At 42.7% G+C, this 26,377-nt stretch overlaps 1 protein-coding gene across 9 annotated transcripts in view; it reads right to left on the bottom strand.

Moving 5' to 3' along the window:
- RBFOX1 (RNA binding protein, fox-1 homolog (C. elegans) 1) overlaps positions 1 to 26,377 on the bottom strand; it is a 1,371,131-nt gene that overhangs the window by 191,473 nt on the left and 1,153,281 nt on the right. For all 9 annotated transcript variants that reach the window (XM_011999919.1, XM_011999921.1, XM_011999917.1 and 6 more), the window contains one exon: positions 19,904 to 20,146. In XM_011999919.1, the coding sequence (XP_011855309.1) occupies positions 19,904 to 20,146 (243 nt within the window). The remainder of the gene's footprint in view (positions 1 to 19,903; positions 20,147 to 26,377) is intronic.

Genomic DNA, 26,377 nt, shown 5'->3' on the forward strand with positions numbered 1-26,377 from the left:
ACATTACAATTTGTAATTATTTAGTTATATTGTTGATTTGTTTCCATCTCTCTCTCCTACAAGATAATATTCTAAATGAAGAAACCATGGCTACTTTTTGTGTATTCCTGAATCTTCAGTGCCAGTTATACAGTAAGCACTCAACAAATAATTTTGAATGTATGATTTACCATTAAATAAAATAATAGCAACACTATAAGAAGTAATAGTACTAACAGTAGGGTCAGGTAGTTGTAGCAGTAATAATAGTGGTCACCATAGGAAAAGTAGCACAATAGTGGCAGCTATGGGCTACTGGGGCAGATAGACAGCACATACCATTGCTGGACAATAGGAGACTTTAAACAAGGATCTTATTGATGGAGGGAAGGACTAATGAAAGAAAACCATTCAAGTGAAGCCCAGGCAGAAGATACCCTTCCTCAGCAAACTCTCACTCTCAGATCTTCTGGTGGGTCCTTGTTCTCCTCTGCTAGGATGTATGTCCCTCCAGGGCAATACTCACAACTCTTTGTCTCCCAATCTCAAGGTCTAGCCCAGAGCTGATCACTCTGCGGGAACCTCCATTGATTTCTCACTCTTTCTGGGCACAGACAATGTCTGACTCATCTCTGTTTTCCAGTAAGAACCTGGCACACAGTAGGTGTTGATAAATGTTTGCTGAAATAAATTTAATTGGGATCAATGCCCAAAAGGCAGATTCTCTCATTACCATTGTTTAAAAATACCACGGATTTCCCCTCATGCATTATGTATGATGGAAATTAATTTATCCAGAATTGTTTTCCAATGCATAATTTTCAAAGGCTCTAGTCTGCATTCAACTGAAATCTGCACTGGGGTGGGGGCGGGGTTTGGTTAGTCTCTGGCTCCTGCGTTAATTCCAAACACCATTCCTGAGATGGACCCAAGCATAAGGGCCTGGGTGAAATCACATTAGAAGTCAACATTTCCTGATTCCTACTTCCCTTGGTAAGATTAGGATGGATGCATCTCATAGAACCAGGTAGATCTTTTTATGATGTCTTCATTCCCAGCTCAGTGGCATCTCCATTCTTCCAACCCCTTAGAAGAAGCTGGCAGGAAAGAGTGTGAAGTTGTGGTTATGAGTATAGGTCTAGAGTCAGACATATTACTAAATCAGACTTGTTCCGCTATGACCTTGGGAAACACACTGAGTCACATCAACTGCCCATGTCCTCAGTTTCCTCACCGTACAGAGAGCATCGCCACATCCTCACTCAATGGTCACTCTCAGGATTAAATCACAAGGGACGATACCATCCCAAACTGTCACAGAAGTCCACAGGTGTGAATACTGTGTATTACAGAGAGCTCTGGCAGATTATTTGGTCATTCGATATTGACTCCAACCCATGTTCCAGACCACTCTAGTTCATATCAACATCTCTCATCCAGCCCACGACAAGAGCTTACTGACTGTCCTTTCTGCCACTTCCCAACACCATTATTGCTTTTCTCCAATCCACTGTCCACATGGTAGTCAGATCGTTGCTAAAATCAAACCTAATGATGGCATTCTTTTTGCTTAAAATGCTTCAACGGCCCCCCATGGTACAAAACCCCCAAATAAGGCCTGCAGGGCTCTGCATGAGTGTTTCCTGCTCACCTATTTATCCTCAGCTTGGGCCACCGTCTCCATGCCTGTCCAGCCAGCCACACTGACATTCATTTTGTCATGGGAATATGCCAGCTTCCTTTCTGTCACTGGTGTGCTGGTAACTGATTAACAATCAGCTCTCCAGAAAAGTAGACCAAAAAGCCCTCGTCAGTAGCATTGCCAATGCCCATGGTGTAAATACTCTCACCCTGGAGGTATCAAGCTACTACCATGGCATCCCTGTCCTGTTGGAAAGAGACATGTACAACTGACAATCATAGGCCATTAACAGCTGGCTTCCACATGCCCTCACATCTTACTTCCGCATCTGCTGTCTGTCCTACTCAAGACATTCCCCCACCTTTCTCTGCATGTCTTTTATTTATTAATTATTATTATTTTTGAGACAGAGTCTCACTCTGTTGACCAGGCTGGAGTGTAGTGGTGCGATCTCGGCTCACTGCAACCTCCACCTCCTGAGTTCAAGAGATTCTCCTGTCTCAGCCTCCTGAGTAGCTGAGATTACAGGCGTGCACCACCATGCCCAGCTAATTTTTGTATTTTTAGTAGACACAGGGTTTCACCATCTTGGCCAGGCTGGTCTTGAACTCCTTGCCTCAAGAGATCCGCCCACCTTGGCTTCCCAAAGTACCGGGACTACAGGCATGAGCCACCTCGCCCAGCCTCTGATTTTGATCTTAAAAGTCACTTCTTTAAGGAAGTCTTAACTGCATCTCCACTTTGATTTATGTCTCCCTGTTGCTTGTTTGCACATCACCCTATATCTTTCCTTCACAGAAGTTTTTCCAAATGTAATTACAGTCAGCTGCCTTTTCCACGGGATCCACATCCACAGATTCAACCAATTGCAGATGGAAAATACAGTGTTTTCTTATTTCCACGGGATATAGAACCTGGTGGATACACAGGGCTGGCTGCATTCAACTGTGTGAGTGACATGTGTGTGTGTATTCTGTGTTACGGTAGACTGTACGTTCCTTGAAGGAGAAGCTATGTCTGTCTGATTCATTCTTATATCTCCAAGGCCCAGTTCTCTGCCTCTCAAATAGTAAGAACCCAAGAAATATTCATGAATAAATGCATAATACACAATTATTGAGTATCTGCTTTGTTCCAGGCACTTTGCCTAACACTGAGAATAAAAGTGATGAATAAGGCACAGTGGTAGCCTCGAAAAGTTTATAGCTTTATGCCGAATATTAAATTTTAAGTGACTGTAAAATTGTTGATGTGCATTTAATAGATTAATGTATGTGTGACACATAGTAGGAATTCAATAAGTATTTTTGGGTGCCAAACAAAGAATGGGTTTTCAAAACATATAAAACATACAAAGGAAGAACCAACTCTGGTTTTGAGGTGGTGTCAGGAAAGACTTTACAAAGGAATAAAGATTTGATAGACTCTCCAGCAAAGGCAATGGCAAAGACTTGAGAATTTAATTCCAGCATGGAAGGCCTCCCTTCCCTGTATCTAGCTTCCTTCCTGATACCATCTAGCCCACTTTATTTTCAAACTATGCTGAGGTATCAAACACTGTTTGCATCTCTGAGCTGCAATGTCCAGTGAGATGTCTGGAAACATGGTTGGCCAACATTCTCGCTGTTAATAAAAATGGTGTGGACCAATTGCTCACATCCATGAAACGCTAAGTGACTGTGAAGGCAGATTCCAGACTCCCAGCTACAGAAAGGGCCTGTAAACCCAGCAACCCTAAGCTGGCCCAGGGAAATGATGGGAAATTCAATTTCCTAAGGGCTGTTTGCAAAGTAATCCAATACATTACGGTGTGTGCATTATTATTGTATTATATTGAGTAATATCACATTTAAGGAGATTTCATAGCATCATAGCCATGCACAAGGGAATATAAAAGCGGTTAATAAAAGAGAGAAGTCCAATTTCCCTTCAATGTTAGTTATGCTCCTATTATACTCAGAATAATAATCAGAGGTCCACTTAGCCTGACTTGGGAGTTAACAGAGCTGTAATTACCTCGTGTCTACAGCGTCATTACCAAGGGCTCAGCCCCAGTGTCAGGACACTGAATTCTCAGAAAGCCTGCAGCACTTGATATTCCAGCTAAAGAAGGAAAATCGCAGGGCTTCCTAAAGCCACACACACACATAGCAGGGCAAGTCAAGATGTTTGAGCAGCCCAGGGTGAACTCTGTTAGAATTAAAGGCCCCCTAAAACCTGGATCCTGCTCATTAGGATTTTCCGCTGCTGCGAGTGGATATTCTCCTACCCTATGAACCCTTACCATGAAAAAGAAACCCGCCATTCCCCCGACTACATACATTACCGTTAGTTCTCCCTCTGTTGAGCCTGGTGAAAAAATGCTCGGAAGATTTGCTGAGAACAACAGAAGATGCACTAACGGCTTTTCCCAAAACTGACTTTCAGTGGATCAAATCAAGCTTCCAGGAGCTCTTCCTGGGATCAGTTATTCTAGCTACAGGGGAAGTTATCCTGGGGCTTACCACATTCTACATGTAAGCTTCAGAGAAAGGCATCAGTTGCCTATTTTAGTTAATCATTAGATCCACCGTGTATGCTCAGTGTTTCAAGAGTTGCTGTGGTGGCCGTGCACTGTGGTTCATGCCTGTAATCCCAGCACTTTGGGAGGCCAAGACGGGCAGATCACCTGAGGCCAGGAGTTTGAGACCAGCCTGGCTAACATGGTGAAACCCTGTCTCTACTAAAAATACAAAAATGATTAGCTGGGTGTGGTGGTGGGTGCCTGTAATCCCAGCTACTCCGGAGGCTGAGACACGAGAATCGCTTGAACGTGGGAGGTGGAGGCTGCAGTGAGCAGATATAGAGCCATTGCACTCCAGCTTGGGCAACAAGAGCGAAACTCCATGTCAAAAAAAAAAAAAAAAAAAAAAAAGACTTGCTGTGGAAATACTGGGACCTCTGACATGAATCAGGGCTGGATCTGAGTTCCATGTCCATCACTTCCCAGGGCCACTGGAACAATTTATACAACCGTTCGGAGTCTCTTTTCCTTATCTTTAAAATGAGGTAACATTACCCACCATTACTTTTAGAATTAATGGACTTAAATCATTAATACAATGCCCAACACCATTATTATTTGTTCTATTAATAATAACAATTGACAAACTCATTCTCTGACTGAAGAATGTAGTATTTCCTAATTCCTCTTTCGTTTAAATCAAGGTCAGTAGAGATGATTCCCAACTTACGATATTTCAATTTAATGATGTGAAAACAATACACATTCAGTAGAAATCGTGCTCTGAGTACCCATACAACCATTCTGTTCTGCCCTTTCAGTAGACTGCGTAAAAAAGTGCATGAGATATTTGCCAGTTCAGTATAAAAGAAGCTTTGTGTTAGATGATTTTGCCTAACTGTACGCTAATACAAGTGTTCTGTGTACCTTTAAGGTGTGCTAGGCTAAGCAACAATGTTCTGTAGGTGAAGTGTATTAAGTGCATTTTCAACTTGTGATGGATTTATTGGGACATAACCCCAGCATAAGTCAAGAAACATCTGCAGTGACATAGGTCCCCTTTTTAAAAAATACGGGGCAGTGTGTGTGTGTATGGGTGTGTGTTTCAAGGTGGAAGAAAAGTGCTATATTTGTGATACAACAACTCTGGCAGTCACTAAATTCTGGCATTACACAAACACATTTTTTATTTTCTTTCTGGAGTTCCACAGGGAAGTCCGGTTTGATGGAGAGGAAAGAATTTAAAAATGGAATTCATCAGCCCGGTAAGAAATACCAAATCATTTATTAGAAAACAACCCAGAGGACTTGAAAGAGTATCATACTCAAATGCCCACGAGGACCAGTGCGTGCAGGTAGAAGGGTACACTTGGTAAAACCCTACTACAGGCAGTGCTGGCGACTATGACAAATAGACAGAGGGGACGGGTGACACATCCCCAACATTAACTGCCATGTTTTGTTACATTTTTCCATTTTTTAATCAAAGCTAGCTTATTTTGTGAAAACTTTCATTTTACAATGTAGGCAATTAATTAATTTGAGTCCAATAAAATAGGCCTGATGCCTGAATATAGCCAACAGGCCAACAATATGTACACTTTGGCCTAGATCGGGGTTTGGCAAATTTTTCTGTCGAGGGTCAAACAATAAGCATAATTTTGGCTCTGTGGGCCATCGATCTATGTCACAATTACTCAAAGCTGCTGTCATCATGCAAAAGCAGCCATAGGCAATACGTGAACCAGTTAGTGTGACTGTGTTCCAATAAAACTTTATTGACAAAAACATTGCAGGCAGAAGTTGGCCCATGAGCTACAGTTTGCCAACTCTTAGCCTTGCTACTTCTGCTGATGTTAAAAGCCTGGAGAAGACTGGAGAGAAGAGAGAGAAGGAAAAGCTGCTAAGGGGCTCTGGCCCCCATCCACAGCTAGACTAGGCAAGGAGAAAAATGGCCAACGCCCTGTATTCCAGGGTGTGCATCCAACTCACATTCTCCCTTTTACTAGGTCCCCTCTGGTCTTCTCTGTCAAGAGCTTCAATATCTCAAAAGAGGAAAAACTCACAAATCCAATGATGAATATACCGTCTCCCCTTGTCCCCAACTGCCAAGGGGAGATGATATATTCGTCATGGGATTTGCCCCATCTGCCTTCTAGAGTCAGAGAACCTCTCTGGGGCTCATCTCCCCCAAGCTGGCCCCACCTACTGTTGTCTCTTCCCCTTTTGTGTAGCCACCAGATGAATGTCACCGCCTGGAACCCCAGGCAAGTCCCGGCATAATTGCTAACCCAACTCCCACTTGCAAGCCAATTAGAGGGAAAAGGGGGGACAAAACCCACCTCCTGTCACTGGAGCACTACATCTACCATTGCTTTTCTTAGTGGAGAAAAAAAAAGTAGCCAGTTTCTCCCCCTAAAAAAGGCCAGGGAACAATCTATTTAAATTATACTGTAACAATATGGAGCAAATATGCAGAAGTCAAATACAATTTGGGTTATAATTAGCAATTTCCTTGTAGCAAGTTTCTCTGGGAAATCCAGGTTTCCTCTTGTGAGCTTGCCAAAGGGTTTGAAGGCCCCTTTCACTCTATGGGGCCACTGGATGCCACTGGGAAAGGGGATGGGTTAGGGATGGGAAGGGGGTGTGTGGGTTTAGTTGTATAAATTGAGGGAGTTTAGAGCTCTACAGACTTTCAGGATTGTTAAGATATTTGCTTGTAGTGATATTATCATAATTGAAATAGTTACCAGGGAATGTCATTTAGGTAAAATAAACCACTAATGGGGTAATCACACAACATGGGTTTTGGAATTTGCCAGGCCTATGTTTGCATTTGCTTCATACCTGTGCCTCAGTTTCCTCATCTGTAATTATGGTATGATCGCACCTACTCCTTGATCAGTTATGTCAGTGAAATACACAGTATAGTGCACGGCTCATGGACTGGGTAAGAGAGTGGACCACGGTTGCCTTTGAATCCCATTTCTGCCCTCATCAGCCTTGTGACCTTGGGCAACATCCTCGATTTCTCTATGCTCTGGTTTTCTCATCTAGGTCATAAGGGGTTAATTAGAGTCCCTGCCTCCTCTGGATGCTGTGAAAATTCAATCTGATAGTCCACAGAAAGCTGATAGTACCACTTCTACTGGGAACCCAGTATGAGCTCACTAAATGCTAGTGATCATTATCCATACATTATCAATAACTGATATCTACTTCCTCTTTTGTATCTTCCTTTCAGCCCAAGAAGTTTCTATTTGACGTTCCCCATCTGACAAGCAGAATGTGCATTTACATTTCTCTCTTTTAAAAGATAAGGGCAGCCCATATTGTTTGGATTGTATGATTTGCAACTCTACATTTTTTAAAAAAATTTTTACAAGAAAATTGCCTTTTAACTTTCAAAACAAATCTGCAATATTTAAGACTTCACATTAACTGGTCCTGATGGTCTGGTTTGTTTTGAGTGGTACAGGCTGAAAATCTTGGTTTGCTGCAGAAAGAACTTGCCCATGGAGCTTCCGTCCCAAGTGTCCTGACACTGAGATGCCATACAAGTCCGGTCATCAAGCCCAGGTACATTCTGCTGCTGCTGTCAGGGTGAAGGCTTATTTTCTGGGTGGTGATGGCTTTCTCCCCAGAGCCCAGAAGCCAGAGAGCCCATGAGCATCTCCCTGGGATCTCCAGACTGCCTGGCTCACTGTCTCTTGAGAGTCTGGTTATGTTTCAACCAGTGGCAGAGGCCAGCTTCTGAACTGTTGCAGAGATTGTACAGTCACTTAGACCTAGCTCGACATCAAATGCTATAATTTGACAATTTGACAAGCTCCACATTCTTGCTCCACATTCTTCGGGGATGCAAAGGAAGAAACTCAGACCCCCTAGTTAGTGTCCTGACCCAGAAGTAATGATTGGGACTTGAGCTGGCAGGAACACACGACATTGCTGAATTCACAAAGACCCATTGATACAACCACCAGGAGCAGCAGAAGAGAACTAGATAAAATGAAGACTTTTTTCTTTTTTTTTTTTAGAAGTCTGGAAGTCTTTGTGAGAATAAGGCCCACTCGTGGCTGAAACCTCTGGCTAGGAACCAAAATAGGATAGCAAAGAGAAACAGAGACTTACAGTGTACAGTTCAGTGTGCTCCTAAAGGCAGTGTCATTGGGACTTTGTCTATTTCAATGCAGAGATAACCCTGGGTATGTGTATTTTAAAAACGGCTGTGGAATCCAGGAGATAGAGGCAGAGGAAGGGCATGGTACAGTGGAAGTTTTCTCTTAGGACATCCTTACATTAGGTTCGGCTGTGATACTCACTGTGTGACTTAGGCAGTTCACTTTCTCCCTCTGAACCTGAGCATCATTCGTAAATGAATCAGGAAGATAAGGTAGTCATTTCAAGCTCTAACATTCTATGAATCTCTGCACTGTCACACTGAAGCATCCAAACTGTCTTTTTTATGAACCTGAAATACAGTCTCCCTTAAAGGGTTCAGGTTCCTAAAATCACTTTTTTTTTTTGAGATGGAGTCTTGCTCTGTTGCCCAGGCTAGCGCGGAGAGGCTTGATCTCAGCTCACTGCAACCTCTGCCTTCTGCATTCAAGTGATTCTCCTGCCTCAGCCTCCCAAGTAGCTGGGATTACAGGTGCCCACCACCACGCCTGGCTAATTTTTGTATTTTTAGTGGAGACAGGGTTTCACCATGTGGACCGGGCTGGTCTCGAACTCCTGACCTCAAATGATCCACCCGTCTCAGCCTCCCAAAGTGCTGGGATTACAGGCGTGAGCCATCATGCCCAGCCTAAATTCACCTCTTGTTAAACAATAAAGTTTCCAAGATTAAGTCAGGAGTTATAAACTCAGTATCTTCAGAGGCTGGACAGATAAGAAAAATGAATGAAATAGTAGTGAACAAGAGAACCCAGAAAAATAAAAATTGCTACTTATTCTTAAGAAGAAAGAATTCTAAACATTTACAATGGAAATATGTCAATGAAGTTATAATAGTGGTACAACAATCCAACATAGCAATGATTGGATAGATGGATGGATAGGGACCACATCCTGTGGACAGACGATTTGTTTGCTAAACTACTACAGCGTGCTCACCAAAGGGCTACATACCATCATGCTAATGCCTACCTTAATGGAGAAAACTAAAATTTATTTTGCCAATGTCTCCAACATAAGCTAATCTCTTTTAAACATGGATGTTACTTGCCTGGATGCAAAAGTATTTGAGTTTTCTTTTTGTTGTTGTTGTTGTTGTTTGTTTTTGTTTTTTGAGACAGTCTCATTCTGTCACTCAGGGTGGAGTGCAGTGGCGTGATCTCGGCTCACTGCAACCTCTGCCTCCTGGGTTCAAGCAATTCTCCTGCCTCAGCCTCCCGAGTAGTGGGGATGACAAGTGCCCGCCACCATGCCTGGCTAATTTTTGTACTTTTTGTGTCGAGACAGGGTTTCACCATATTGGCCATCCTGGTCTGGATCACTGGCCTCAAGTGATCCACCGCCTTGGCCTCCCAAAGTGCTGGGATTACAGGTGTGAGCCACTGTGCCTGGCCTTGTGTTTCCAACCCATAACTTATGTGATCTTTTTAAATAAGTGCAAAGAGAAGATAGAGTGGGTGAACTCTTTGGCTCTTCCAGCTCTAGCATTGCAAGGTTCTGGCTGAGATTCGTTCCTGAATCTTCTGTTAACAGAGAATAGCCAACTTCTTTGTTCCAGCCTTGAATTAGAAAATTGCACAGAATTCATAGGAACTTACTATGCACCTAAAGAGTATATGGCATGTAATTAAGGGCATAAAATGATGATTGTGGGCTAATGCATGACCCAAATACCGCCCACAAAATAGATTAATGCCTATTTCTAAGTTCACTGGAAACACCTGTAGTCCCAGCTACTCAGGAGGCTGAGGCAGGAGGATCACTGGAGCCCAGGAGTTTCAGGCTGCAAGTGAGCTAAGATGGTGCCACAGCACTCCAGCCTGGGTGATGGAGTGACACCCCTCTCTCACATAAATAAATAAATTAAATTGCTTAATGGGGCTACGAGCTATGCAGAGGCAATTAAGATCTTTGAACACTTAAATCAGTCCTTTGCATAGCAGTCTCTATGAGCTATAGAAAGGACAGATTTAGGTGTGTGAAGGTCCTAAGCAAATATAGAGACTGCTTAGTCATCCTGAGAGGGTAAATTGATGACAATAAATACAGGTATGAATAAGCACAAACCACCAAATGAAGACAAAGTCACAATGAAACTTGTCAGATGGCTGCCAGATTTGCAATTGAAATATGCCAGTGAAGTCCCCCTAAGGAAACATTAAATCCAACCCTTAGAATATGCCTAAGCTTTCCTCATTTAGCAAGAGCAAGACGTTCTCAGGTCTTAAAAACAAAACTTCAGTCATTTCCTTCTCTAATGAATCTCACTTTGTTTGCCCATGACCTAGACTTAGACCAAGAACAGCTTGTACTGATAATTTGTACTAAAACATGAGTGATTGAAAACTATTTGTCTATAAATCATTAAATACAAAATTACCTTGAAAATAAATTGGGAATTGGAGTTTTAGTTTGACTCTTGAAACAGGAAATTTCACAATTCTTATGATGAATTTATTCCCCTGGATAAAATATTTTTAATGAAGAATTCGGAACCAAGGAGACCACTCTGATTTCTCATTATGGGTACTGTAATTATCTCATAATTATGATGATCTACCTGGCAGAATGTTTACTATGTGCTTGTGATTGTGTTAAGACCTTCATAGACATTACTGTATTAGGATTTCACAACAACTGTAAACCTCACATATAAAAAAGAAGAGGCTCAGTTATGTAACATGCCTATGGTCCCACTCTGGGTCAGATTGGGAATGAGAGTGCCAAGCTCTGTACCTAGATTCTACCCTGCTTCTCCTGATAACATCTAAAGATATTTAACCAGTGCCATTTTCTTTTTACCTGTCATAGCAACCTCCAATTCTGCCAAAATCTGAGGCTGAAACCCTAGTCCTAAAAAGAACATCAGACACAGAGATGCTCAGAGATATCCTGTTCCTGTCCAACTTATCCTAAGTTGGGATAAATCATTCATTTTGGCTCTCCAGAACTGGACACTCTTTGATGACCAGGGTCTTTAAAATAATAAAATAACAGTGGTATTGTGTAATAAAGGTCCTTAGTTTATCCTGAAAGCCAAGGACCATTTATTGCAGAGAATACATGGGAGTAAGAAGCATCGTTCTCAGGCTCCTAAGGAAACAAGAGACAGTACCCATGTCTTCAAATTAAATGTGAATCTTAGGAAAACAGAACTGGTATTGACAAAACAGCTCAGTCACACTGTCATCTGAAAAGACAATTTTGAAGCCACCGAAACATGTTATTGGAGTTTGCTCCAGGCGCAGGTCTCCAACAAGAGCACACTCAAAGTCTGTAATATTGCACAGGCTTGGGTCTGCTGGGGCCCTCCCCAGGGTGAAATGAGTAATTCCTTTCTGCAATAGCAATCTATTTAGAAAAGAGGCCAGTGTGGCTGGGCATGCCTGGGGGATGCCTTCTGGGCTTCTAGCCCTTAAGAATTTTGGTCTCGAGTCTGACATGCCTGTTTTTGAGCTCTGGCTACTGTTTCTCAGCCACAGTGACCTTCACTAAGTGACTTGCCTCAGATTCTGCTTCTATAACATGGGATGATAACACTTCATAAGTGGTGGGGAGGGCCAAGATTAGTTGAGGTTGTGCATGGAAAGTGCTTAAAATATAGTCTGACATTCAATGAGCAAAAGTTACAATTTTTGAGATGTTTTTCCTGATTCTCATTTAGATGTAACTCTTCACCCTATTTTTAGACACGGCAACCTTCAATTATTTTGCCCAGCCTTCAACATAAGTACATGAGGCGTAAACTCTCCTCAAAGGAAAAAAACTCTGTTATTCTCTAATCCATCGTCTGAGGGTTGTTTGGAAGAAAAGAGGGAGGGAGGAGATCTGGAGAAGGGTCACAGCAGAGGAAGGGAGTAAGAGAACACATAAGAGCAGAGAGGTTCAATGGTCAACTTGAGCTCCTTCCACTTGTAAACAGAATGGAGGGTCAACTCTTGTCAAGACCGGAGGCCAGGTCTTAACTGACCTGTTCATCTAAGCTAGAGGGCAGCCATGAAGAAACCAACCTTTGTGAGAATTCTAAGCCATTGGCCAAGAGATCCTCTAGGGCAGCAGTGCCCAAACTTTTTGGTACCAGTTTTGTAGAAGACAATTTTTCCATGGACATGGTGGGGCAGGGAGGATGGTTTCAAGATGAAATAGTTGCATCTCACATAATCAAGCATTAGATTCTCATAAGGAGCACACAGTCCAGATCCCTCGCACGTACAGTTCGCAATAGGCTTTGCGCTCCTCTGAGAATCTAACACCTTTGCTGATCTGACAGGAGGCAGAGCTACAGTGGTAATGCTCACTCACCTACCACTCACCTTTTGTTGTACAGCTCAGTTCCCAACAGGCTACAGACCGGCACTGATTTGTGGCCTAGGGGTTGGGTACCCCTGTTCTTGGAGACAGCTGGAGACTGGGGAAACAGCCTGGACTTTAACATCAGGCAGACAAGACATGGGTGAGGACCTCAACTGCACCATTCCCAACTCAAAGCATCTTCAACCTCTTTGTCCCTTTATTGGTGGGATTCTAACAGCATTTAAAAGGTTGATGTGGTAACAAAACAAGATGGTGACCAAAAGAGGGCCTAGAATGGTCTTTGGGCCATGGGAGGCCTTAACCAAGGACAGCACACCTCAACTTTTCTTCTCCCGGACACCCAACAATTCTAAAAGTATTTTCTTTTGTCAAAGAGAGGGATAGCCACACCCAAACACACAGAGTCCGTAGGGACATGAACCAAGACTTGGCTAGCACACTGGGTTGGGCAAGAGTGTGGGTGCAGGCCTTCTTAGGTTCTATCCATGAAGGTGCAAATTGGTGCCAGCTCTTTGTAGGGTAATTGATCTATGTCCACATCTTAAATCCATGTACCTTTTAACCATTCACACCCAGAGGCGCACAGAGATGGACAGCAATCTTTGTACCTAGCTCTGTACTGTAACCTGATGGTAAATATCAACAGTGCAAGATTAAACCCAGAGACAACCTAAATGCCATCATTAGGATACTTCTGTACATAAAAATGCACAAACACACACACACAAAATAACGAGTTGAACCCCTAAATATGATAAAGAATAATCTCTGAGATATAAAGGGGGTGCCAAAGTGGGTGTTTAGATTTCAATTCTGTAATTTTGAGAATGGAAATTGTGAGTAGTTATAAGATACAAAGATTGAATTAGAGACAGATGATAGAGATAGAGGGAGATAAAGATAGAGATAGAGGACAAGCAGGCATATGCTTGCATTTGCATAAAACACTTCTGGAAGGAAATATAAGGTATTAGTAACTCACTTCTGGCAGAGAGACTAAGAATTTGGGTTGTGGGTGTTAGGACATGTTAGTTTTCATTTTATATCCTTTTCCCATGTCTGACTTTTTAAACCCCAAGCCTGAATTGCTGTTTTTCCCTATACCTTAGTGAATTCATCAGCTTCAAAATCAAAACTGGTATGGAAAGGGTTAAGAACAGGACACCATCACCAACCAATGTCTTATCTTCCTAAAAGTATTAAGGAAATTTGGAGGCACAGTTAACACTCCAGTGGGAAGCGGCTGAGGCCAAAGAAGAAACTGGCTCTTTAAATAGTTATTTTCCCTGTCAGTCGAGCCTCCAGCTCAGAAACCTAGCTGGGGCACCCACATTCCTTCTCCCATCAGGGCCTAGAGCTAGTGGGAAAGTGGTGGGAGCCTTTTCAACAGACTGCAGAAGCATTATAAATAGAAGTTAACTTGCTATTGGAGATACATGGAGAATTCGCCACTTGCAAATCTCTAATGATAATATGTCAAGAGTAAAATACCTTGTCAGGAACAGTATCTAATATAATACAGTATTGGCTCTGTCAGCAATGTGATCCATGATATGTTTGGAGGCCTACATGAAATAGAAATTCAGCAGAAAAAAAGGCCTGCAGGGACTCATCTCAGTCCGTGGGGAACTGAAAGGATGACCTGGTAAGTCTTTTCTGTCTGCATTTTACTGAGCTCTGGTTGGGAGCTCTGGGTGCATCCTCCTTCCCTTTTACAGATTCTGCACTTTGTGTTAAATCATGTGCATATATTAGATGTTCTTGGAGGCCACCAGATGGATGGATGGTTTCTCTTACCCAAAAGTACTTAGTTTCTCAAAGAAATAATGGCCTCCACAGTGTCCTTAGAATGATATTAAGCATCGTGAATACATATGTCCAAGAAAAGTTAGAGCCATTCCAGGTACAGCACTATCGTATGGGGAATGACTTAGGTATCTCCCAACAGTAACATTTTGTGCAAACACAGGGTCCTGGATATGGGGTGGGGAGAACCATAGTTCTGACCCACTTTGGGGTTAAATTCATTACATAGGAAATTAAGAACCTGCAGTAAAGACAAAGTCCGCCCAATAAACATAGGAGGAGGCACAGACAATTTGAAGTAACTTGTCATAGACCACGTTCTGCTGCTGTAGATCAGGAAAGGATAACTCAAAAGCGGCATCTCTTTTTTGGCCAAAGAGAGATAAGTATACAGATGTAATTGTTTGTAACAAAAAACAAGATGGCTCCTTTATGATCCCTGTACTTACCCAATACCAGTCCAGAATATAAATCCTAAAACTTCCTTCAGGATCAGCCACAAAGCCCACCTGCTTCAGCCTCTAATGGCTGTCTTTCCTTTAAAATCCTACCCCTGAGATTGTGTACCATCCAAACACTGCTGGAGGAGACCAACTAGACAGTTAGCCAGTCCACCATACATTCACATTCTCCAAACTTGAGCACCCACTGCCATTCAAATACTCTAGGAATTCTCTAAGGCAGATTTCGAATATGTTTGCCCAAGTTCAGGAAGCCTGCCTTTGATGATGCTGCCTCCATTCATGGAAAAAATGAAGGCAACGTGGATGGAACTCCTCACATTATCTCTTGACTTGAAAATTTCTCTGCATCCTCCTACATTCCCCCTTCCTTCTCTTCTGTTTCAAAATTGAAGTAGTTCCAAATGTCAGCAGAATTATTTCTGAGTTACCCAAAATTGAAAACAACCCAAATGCCCATGTATAGGTAAATGGAGAAATAAACTGTGACATATCCACGCAATGAAATAGTACTCAGCAATGAAAAGGAAGGAGCTACAGCCACATGCAACAATATAGATGAATCTAAAATAAATGATACTGAGTAAAAGAAGCCAAAGAGAGCACATAATGTTGATGTTACTGATATAAAATTCTAGAAACTGCAAATTAAGCTATAGCAAAAGAAGCAGACTCATTGGTTCCTGGGAATGAGGCAAAGAGGAGGAGGGGAGGATCATAAAAGAGCAAGAAAAGACTTTGGGATAATGGACGTATTCATTATCTTGATAGCAGTAATGGTGGTGCATGTAGGTACATTTGTAAAAACGTATCACAGTGTATACTTTAAATATACACAGTTTATTGTATGTCAACAAAGCTGTTAAAAAATATTTCTTCCTTCCTAGACTACCTACTGTATCTGAATACTCTTGGTCCTATTCCTTCTTATCTCCTATAAAACACTTCAACCCTTCCTTTCCTCCACCATTATTCCCTATGTCTTGTTTCCTGTCTTTTGCACCCTACAGACGGACCTTGTTGGCATAAATTAGTGAATCTAAATCAACTATACTACCGATTTCTCTGACCTCATTGCTTCTCAGCTGCAATCTCTTTTTTTTCCTTATCACTGCAAATATTTATAATGAGCAATGCCCGCCCACTCCAACATATCCCATTTATTCCTCAACTCTTGTCCCTTCTGCATGTCCCTCCACTACTCTAGCAGAGCTGCTTTCTTCTAGATCTTTGAAGATGTCCAAACTGTCACTTTAATAATGTCTTCTCAGTTTATTCCCTGCAGGCTCTATAGCCCAACATTCAACTGGTTGAACGTCCAATCTGAACATCCTACTGATGTCTTATTCAATAGTTCCTCTTCTTCAAACCCCATGCTGTGAGCTCTCCAATGTTCTGTCCTTGTCTTTCTCTTCACTCCCTACTCTTGATGAACACCAATTCAAGCTTTTTTTTTTTTTTATACAAACGGCTCACCATGCTACCTTTAGCTCTGAACAGGTTCTGTCTACTTAGTTTCTTTAATGATTTGTTCTGAAGGTATCTTATCATGAACTCTGATGAAATAGTCTTCATTCCATGTATTTGGATATGAAGCTCCTCAGTGACCCCAGGGCTGGGACACTCAGTACCAGCCTCAGCCACTGAATGAAGATAACACCACACAAGCCAGGAATGGAGACTGATTCCCATGAGAGGGCTTATATAGGATAAATCCAAGAGCTTTTCACAGGTGGTGACTGGAGCCTGAACTTGCAGGACAAAGCCAGAGAGTGGAGGTGAGGACGAGGAAGCCAACCCAGGATGATTTCCCATTAGAAGCTGATGGACATGTTCCAACAACCAGGCTGTGTCTATCCTCCACCTGGACTTTTTATCGTACGGGCCAACACACTTCCTACTGAGTTTTCTCTTTCCTGTTACCAGAAGACTCTGAAAGGTATAACCTCTGACTATGATTTTGAAAATGTTTTCTCCTACTATCATCACGATAGATAAAAGCTGTGAATACCTGTACACTAGAATTTGGCACATTATCATAATTAACAGAAAACATATCCTATATCCTCCAAAGGCTCTCCAAGAAAAGAGAGCTTGTCTGCACATCAGATTATCTCACTGCAGTGCCTGGGGCACTGTGGTCACCCAACACGCTATTTAAATTCAATTGTGTTGATCTCTAAAGTGTTCTTTTTGCAGGGTAAAGATGTGGAGCATCTCAACTCCCCAACTAGATTAAATTTCCTTTAAGCTAGGCATCACTAACCCTTTCTTTTTATGTCTCATTTCATAACTCCTCTGACTTAAACTCTTCTTAAAGTTTTTAAAAAGCATTGCTTGTAACATGGAATTTCAACCCCTTATCAGACCCAACAGGCCCGTAGGATGTTGAATCCCTGCTCATTCCTCCCAGTTCATCTTTTGCCACATCACCTTCAAATCCCCTTCACCATGCCGGAAACATACTAGCCTCTTCTTAGGACTTTGAATGAGCCCAGATCTTTCTACCTTTACAACCTTTGACTGTGGTATTCCCTCCGCCTGAGATGCTTTGTCTTATCACCTTAAGGACCATCTCCTTAAGAAATGCTCCCAGACTATACGTCTGCAGGTAGCACCTCTGTTCTTTTTTAATTTCCCTATGGTACCCATATTTTCCTTAAGACATCTATCGCACATGCTATTTGCCACATGCTCAGTTTCTGCCTCTCATACTGTTACAAGAGGGAAAGATCATTTTGTTTGGTTCAACCATGCCAGCTAGTATGAGTCCCGGCCCTAGTAGAAGCTTAATAAATATTTGTGAGTAAATAAATGAATACATAAAATTTCCACAGCAGTTAGCTTAATAAATAATGTCTGATTGCACCTTTTTTTAAAATCTGAAAATAACCTATCCAGGCATTACTACTACTGATTATCACAAAATGGCCAACACACAGTAAACAACACCCCCATCACTACTGCCCGGTAGTCAACGCAAAAGCAACAAACACCTGCTGATCCGGCAAACTCATTTAACAGACCAGGCCTAAGGCACAGCAACTAAATACAAAAAAATCAGTAGCAGGAGCGTTCAGAAGAACCAGAATGTGGAGACAACCCAAATATCCATCAATGGACTAATGAATAAATAAACATGGTCTATCCATACAGTGGGAAACCCAACATGAATGAACCTAGACAACATTGTGCTAAGAGAAAGAAGCCAGACACAAAAAACTATCTCTAAGGCAGATTGGTGGTTGCCAGGGACTGGGGAGAGGGAGAATGGGGAGAGTCTGCTTAATGGGTAGGGGGTTTCCTTTTGGGGTGGTAGGAACATTCTCAAACCAGATAATGGTGGTGGTTTTGCACTACCTAGTGAATATACTGAATACCATTGAAATTTGCACATGAATAAAATGGTTAAAATGGGTAAGCTTTATGTTGTATGTATTTTACCACAATAAATTTAAAAGGGAGGAAGACAACTAAAAATGTCAGAATGTATACTATTTTTTAAAAAAAATCTTCAAAACTAGCTTCCAAATGAATGAGGTGGCAAGTAGCCAAGTTAGTCAGTGGTTGCTTTTATCATAGGAAATGTATCATGCTTCAAACCCATAAACTTCTTCACAAATACTGCCTTTCCAGAGGTCTTGGGACAGGAAGAAGAGGCAGAATTGCCTTGCACTTAAAAAATGTTCCAGACAAGAGGTTTGGGGTGCCCAAGCTTCTAAAGAATTCTGCAGAAAAAGGTTCCCAAATGCATGTTCCATATAGGTTTTGTGGTATACATGATTACTTTATGTGGCACACAAATGAACATTATTTAATTTTACTGTAATTATTTTTGCTTAGAGTTACATTTGATTAATGGTCAAAACACCAGTTTTCATTTACAGTGATGATAAAATGTCTGTGTTGTTTATATGCCTGTTTCTAATCCATTTAATCATTTGTATGCAATAAAATTTACCCTGTATAGTGTATAAAGTCACATAACTATCACCATTAAGATACAGGACAGTTTCCTTATTCATCCAGATTCTCTCACCCTGCCCCTTTCTAGCCCCTGCTCTTTGGTCCAGCAATAAAAATGAAGAAACTAGGGACAAACACTGCAATCTGGATGAGTCTCAAATGCATGAGGCTAAGGTAAAGAAGCCAGGTTCAGAGCTTTGAGGTATGAATGAGGAGTAGCTGCAAAGGGGCACAAGATTTGTATTTAGGCTGATGGAAATGTTCTGAAATTAGATGATGGCAATCATCACACGACTCTGTAAATTTGCTAAAAATCAGTGAATTGTACAACTAAAAATATACTAATTTTATGATATGTAAATTATAACTCCACAAATATTTTATTTTTGTTTATTTAGAGACAGAGTTTCACTCTGTCGCCTAGGCTGGAGTTCAGTGGAGCAATCTTAGCTCACTGCAGCCTCAAACCCCTGGGCTCAAGCCCCTGGGCTCCCACCTCTGCCTTCTAAGTAGCTGGGACTACAGGCAGGCACCATTACACTCAGCTAAATTTTAAATTTCTTGTAGAGATGAGGTCTCACTTTGTGGCCCAGGCTATTCTCGAACACTTGGCTTCAAATGATCCTCCCACCTCAGCCTCCCAAAGTGCTGGGATTACAGGCATGAGCCACCATACCCAGCCTCCATAAAGACTTAAAAAATATTATCTTACATCAAATTTTTTTTTTCAAAAAAAAAAAAAAGATATTTCACTGGGATCGCATTCTAGAAAGGCAAAACTACAGGAATAGAAAATTGATAAATGTGCCCCTTTACAAATAAATGAAGTTAATGAAAAAATACTTTGATTTAAATGAACGCTAAGAATGAATGCATGGAGATGAGGTAAACTTCATTCAGGAAGCTGGTATGATGAGCGTGGGCTTAGGGACTGATCTGTTTGCCAGAGTCCCTGGGTGGATGGGGATGCGCCCCTGCTACCATTCCCAGGGCTGGGGTACGTGCCCCAGCGCAGGTTTGCATAACCTCCCACCCGCAGCCAACACGTCCACTTACTGTGGCGGTGCCGGAGACGGTCTGAGCGCTCGTGTCCGCCGGGCTCTGCTCGGAGTGCGTCTGGGCGGGAGGGTACAGGTTTAACGTGTGCTCGGGAACCGTGGTCTGGCCTGTGTACTCTGGCGCGGGGTGGGGATGAGGGGCCGTGTATTCCGCGGGGATACCGTTTTGCGGGGGAGCAAACTGGGCCGAAGCGTAAGGCTGAGCCATTGTGTCAGGGGCAGCGGCTGCTTCCTGATTACCCTGAAAAATCAAAAAGGTGGAGAGAGGGAGAGAACATCATGAGAAGCCACGCTTCAGAAACCTTCCTCCCAGATCCCAGGACGATCGTGCACTGCGTACTTTCTAGGGGTCACCATGGTGCTACCAGCCCGAGATGGACCAATCTATGTTCATCTTCACCAGACCCCATAAGGAAACAGTACCCATCACTTCTCCCCATTTTACAGATGCAGAAACCGAGGCTTGGAAAAAATAGTCACTTTTCCCAAGCCACCCAGCCTAATATTCAAAGACGAGGAGGATCTGTGGCTTTACTAGATTGGAATTTTTTTTTTTTCCTGGCAGATCCTTTTCATTTCATTCCCATTTTGGAAACTGTGAGCATTTAGTTGTCCGCAGTGACAGCAGAACCTTGATTTGATACTTAAAGTGCCAAGAGAGATTAAATTGAACGTGTGTGTTCTTGAGAGGAGAGACAATTTATGTAAGCATTTGAATTTAATCAAAGTTTTATGTGACTTGGCTCACATAATGGGAAGAGGGAGTATCCTCTTAATGGTCCTAGTGTCTGTGTGGTTGTGTGTTATGTTGTGTGTGTGTATGTGTGTGTGTGATGTCCTCAGTGCCAAAATAAAGCAGCTGATAAAAATTCAGGGCCTAATTTGGACAACAATTGTTCTCTCTGACATCCCCATTTTAAGCATTTCTGAAAAATATTGGATTTAACTCTTAGTCTCATTAGTCCATGCCTCTCCCTCCCTGCCTTGCTTTTTTATGAGCACGGAGTATTATATAACAATTCATTCTTCAGATCTAGGCAAAACATGCAGTGTGACAATTACAGCCAACTCAGAAGAATTTTAAAAACACACACAACAAAAACCTGAATTCAAATGCTTCCATTTCAGGAAACATCTCTCTCTCTACCTCCTCCTCCACAGTCCTACCACGACACACACACACATGCGCGCGCGCGCGCACACACACACACGGCATAAGAAATGGTAACCCAAAGGTCCAAATTTTCCATGGTCTCAGTAGATGGGATCAAACAGTCAGAAAGACAGAGAGAGGAAAAAAACTTAGCAATTAAGCACACGAAATAGCTGCCTCTCCCATTGTCTGTGGTGAATTAGATGTGACTTTAGCCCTCGTACAATGATACCAGGGCAAAAATATCAGAATTGCTCCTTATCTCTTTGGTACTCGCCACCAACACCCGAAATCCTCTTTCTCTAAAGCAATTTGAGTGCAGCAAAAACATGATGACAGAAAGAAGGGAAGAAAAAAATAAGTTTGTTCTCAGAGCAGCACACAGAACTGGTGCATTTGTTTAGAAGGGACCTTAATTAGAATGTTAAAGATGACACTTGGAAGAGAACTAAGCTTAGGATAAGTTTAAACATTTTACAAGTAAAAACATTCCCATCAGGCTCTTCCCTCCTCCAGACAAATTTCTCCAAATGTCTGTGCCATTGGAAACAAAAGGACACAAGCGTTTCTCTTTCTAACATTTTCCCATAGCACTGGCGCCATGGAGGGTGTGCCTATGCTGAGGCTGAGTTGCTGCTATCCATAAGCAGTTAACCCTGCCCATCTTGGGAAGCCACAGAAGACATGCACTGATACTGCTGGTCTGTCATCACTCCTGTTTCTTCAACAAGACCCCAGTTTCCTTCTGGGGGACAGTCCCACTCTCAGCCTGTATGGTGCAAATATAGTTGAACCCAGCTCCTGGTCACTGCGAGATGAGCCATAGGACACCAGCCTGGCCATTCAGAAGGTCCCACTGAAACAGTCCCATGGATTTGGGTTCATGCACATCTATCGAGTGAGTCCATTAGTGCGTTAAGGCCTAGCCACACCACTGAGTCCCAGTCACCCCGGGGTTTTGCTGTAGTTTTGGGGAAGAAGTTCTCTTTCCACTCTGGCAGCTGTAAAAACAACATAAGCCTGGAGCTGCCAAGAACTGACACTTAGGCTGGGCATGTTGCCTCACGCCTGTAATTCCAGCACTTTGGGAGGCCAAAGCAGGTGGAACACTTGAGATCAGGAGTTCGAGACCAGATTGGGCAACATGGTGAAACCCCATCTCTACTAAAAATACAAAAATTAGCCGGGCGTGGTGGCACATGCCTGTAATCTTAGCTACTCAGGGGGCTGAGGCAGGAGAATCACTTGAATGTTGGAGGTGGAAGTTACAGTGAGCTGAGAGCGCACCACTGCACTCCAGCCTGGGCCACAGAGCAAGATTCTGTAACAACAACAACAACAACAACAACAACAACAACAGAACTGCCACTTGAAGGGGACCTACCTACAGGTGAGGCCAAACTAGAGGAAAATGAAGAGAAGAAACTGAGGAATAGAGAGGTTTCTACTGAGTCCCAGTGACATCATTTGAGTCTTGAATCCAGCTTTACCCACAGTTAGCACCACCCCTGTTTGTTTTAGTTACACAAGTCAGTAAACGTCCTATATTTTAACAGCCTTACTTAGATATCATTAACATAAAAATTATTTATGTAAGGTGTATAACATGATGTTTTGACATATGTATACATTGTGAAGTGACCACATTCCAGGTAATTAGCATATCCATCACTTCTACATGATTTCCATTTGTGTGTGTGGTGAGATTTAATTTAAGATCTATCCGCTTAGCACATTTCCAGTATATAATACAGTATTTTTAACTCTTGTTCCCATGCTGTACTTAAATCTCCAGAACGTATCTGTCTTGCAAAACTGACACTTTATACCCTTTATCTCATTTTTTAAGCTACTTTTTCTGTTACTTACAACCAAAAGGGTCTTGACTAATTAAAAAAAAAAAACAAAACTTCTGCTGCTTTATAACTAAACTAGTGTCTTTTCTTTTTCTAGGCTGTTCAGGGAACATATCCTTCTGTACAGAAATTTCATAGCGATGCCACTTCTCTATGGGTGATGAAAAGCCCCAGAAATGTTGGGATCTTGGGAACCATCTGATGAGACATTCATTGTGCCAGAGGCAGCTTCTGCTCAAAGGTCTGTTTCTGTCTCCCCAACCTTCTACCTGGCCCATCTCTGAATTGAAAGATAGACTTGTGTAAATTCTTCCAAAGCAGTGGTGTGGACAATGATCATATGAAGACAAAGGCTTCCCTCCTCCACCTCCAGCAGAAGATACTTTCACCAGGAACATATATAACCCTGGGGGCTTTTCATCAGTGCAGAGCAACCTCAGGAAAAGTGGCCCATTCCTACTAGTTCCTGCAAAAAAGCCAAGGCTCCTTGTAGACTTGGAGCTATCTCTGTATCGAACAGAGAAGGGTCATGCCCTCCAGAAGCTTAGGGTAAGTTAAGGGAGAAGAGCTCCATCCTCTTAACTCCATCAAGTCTTCACATTCACTGCCCCTCAGCTTGGAAAGCCTCACCCCCCACTTGCCCAGTTAGTCCTTACTCTTCCTTCAGTTCGCATCAAGAGTCCCTCCTCCAGCAGGCTTTCCTTGATGCTGAAACCCAATCAGTTGCCCATCCCCTTTACTGCACTGCAGCTGGATAGTCATAGCTCACACAGCTCCAAGTACTGCCATGGCCTGTTTATTTGTCTGTGAGCTCCCTGAAAACAGGACACTCTGCTACATTCCCTGTCCCATCTCCATGGTCCAACAGCATACTAGCTGCAAAGTGGATATTTATAAATGTCTGCCAAGTGAATATGTGCTTGAAAAATGACCTCTGGGCTCTGTAAAGCCTAGTCTGGCAGCAGGAGATAGGGTAGGGGGATGAAGAGAGGACCTAGCAAATGACTCATGAGGCAAACCTGGCCCAAATTTTGTTTTTGTAAATAAAGTTTTATTGGAACACAGCCATGCTCATTTATTTACTGTCTGTAGCTGCTTTTGTACTACAAATGCAGAGTTGGATAGCTGTGACAGAGACTGCCTAGCCCACCAAGCCTGAATGATCTATTATCTGGTCCTTTGTGGAAAATGTTTTCTAATAGCTGTGGCAGAATGTCATTAGATATGGGGTCACCAGTTGAGAAGCCATTATTGCATAAATAGTTTGGGCAGGAAATAAAGCAAGCAGTGAAGCAGAAAGAGACAGAAAGGGGCTGTATTCTCTCTAAACCAAAGATGGGTGATAGTTAGTCTTGGAGACTGGCAATATTGAAAATGGTGCAAAAACAGTGAGTCAGAATCTTTTGGGGAATTTACTTTCCATTAGCAAATCTTTAACCTGTAAACACACATGCACACAGGCTTTAAATCTGCATAAGTGGCCTTTGAGCAGAAGGTTCATGACGGCCTCAGACTTCCATGAAAAGCAGCCCCTTCTCCTCACTGGTCCTCAGAAGAAAACCTAGTAGGTAGCAGGCACTGTGCTGGGCGCCTCATACCGGCAGTTCTTCCAGAGTGGTGACTGCTCCCCACAGGACATAAGGCAATGACAGGAGACAGTTTTGATTATCACAAATGAGGGAGGATGTGCTACTGCCATCTAGTGGGTGGAGGCCAGGGATGCTGCTAAACATCCTACAGTGTACAGGACTGCCCTGAACCACAAAGGACTGTCCCACCCCAAATGTTAATAGTGCCAAGGTCCAGAATCCCCACTTTGCATGCAATGCATCTCTAATCTCAATTTACCTCTTCATCAAAGATGCTCCAGGCCAAAGCTGGGAATAATTATTCAAGGTCACAGCCACAGATAGTTCTTAGGGAAGCCAAAAGTTAAACCAAGGCATCTCTTATCTAGCAAGAGAATCACCTGGTGGGGAGTTCACTTCGTTCACTTCGTTCACTTCGTTCACTTCGTTCACTTCGTTCACTTCATTCATTCATTCATTCATTCTTTTTATTTTTATTTTTTTGAGACAGAGTTTTGCTCCTGTTACCCAGGCTGGAGCGCAATGGTGGGATCTCGGCTCACTGCAACCTCTGCCTCCCAGGTTCAAGCGATTCTCCTGCCTCAGCCTCCCGAGTAGCTGGGATTACAGGTGCCCACCACCAGGACTGGCTAATCTATTGTATTTTTAGTAGAGATAGGGTTTTACTATGTTAGCCAGGCTGGTCTCAAACTCCTGGCCTCAAGTGATCCACCTGCCTCAGTCTCCCAAAGTGCTGGGATTACAGACATGATCCACCGCACCTGTCCACTTCCCATTTTTAAATAAGCAACTCCCTCTCTATCATATACACCATGGACCTGTGTTTTAGCTGTTGGTGTGTTACTCCCTGTGAGGAAGCCAGGGACTAGGGTATTTGATTCAAAGATGCCAGCAATTCCAATGGACAGGTTAGGTTGGTGACCATTCGAAAGGAGTGGGGCAGCAGCCTGGGAAACTTCTGCACTACCTCAAGCCTGAGGCCTGACTTTGAAATGCTTTGAGGCTATCTGAGGAAAGGCAAGGGCCAGCTGGGGGCATCACATGTGCCAATGCAAACCACCCACCTCTATCATGAGTTGTGCAATTCTGGCAAACACAGAGCACCATGCTCTAGGGTAGCCATGGTAGCCAAGGAGCCTGCAGTTAGCATCCAGGAACATGGGGCTCCAGATTTCATCCTGTACCTAGAGTTCTCAAACAGATGTTGGTGGGACCCCCCTACAGTAACTTATTAACACAGCCGTTCCAGAGAGACCCTAATTAATATTCCCAACATTTGCACTTTAGGCTAATTACAGCTAATATTTAATTAAGACCATTGTACTTCCTATGGAATTATTTTTCACCTTCAAATGGCTCCAGAGATGTCTTTGTTTCCTCCCTAGTGACGTTCCTGGATTCTTAGCTTTGCTGAAATGTATTTTCTGGAAAAATACATTGACATTAAGGGCACCTTTTCAACTCCAGGTCATAGCAAATCCTAGGCACCCAAACAGGCTCCTGAGTTGGAAACTGAAGCCAACTTCATGTAGGGGACAGTGACAGGCAAAATTATTTGGAGCATTCTGGCTAGACATTCCCTCATTTGCAGAAGCCTTCTTTCTTCTACTCCAATGCCAAGTCCCCACCTTTCCCTAAATAAGTGAAATGATCAGAGTTTCTGATATCTGCAGTCAGGGTGCTTGTGGGTGTTCCTAGTTGACGAGCAGGACGATCTGCCTTGCAATTGTTCCCCACACCATCAAGCAAACGCTTCAGAAGCTTTTGCAAACTTAACGTTTAATTTCAGTGCCTGGACTTTCTTGAGTTCTTACTCAGTACACAAAAAGAGGATGAAAGGAGGCCAAGCTCTCATGCTTTAAAACCCACTATTG

This window comes from Mandrillus leucophaeus, unplaced genomic scaffold (genome assembly GCF_000951045.1).
Source record: "Mandrillus leucophaeus isolate KB7577 unplaced genomic scaffold, Mleu.le_1.0 Scaffold609, whole genome shotgun sequence".
NCBI lineage: Eukaryota > Metazoa > Chordata > Mammalia > Primates > Cercopithecidae > Mandrillus > Mandrillus leucophaeus.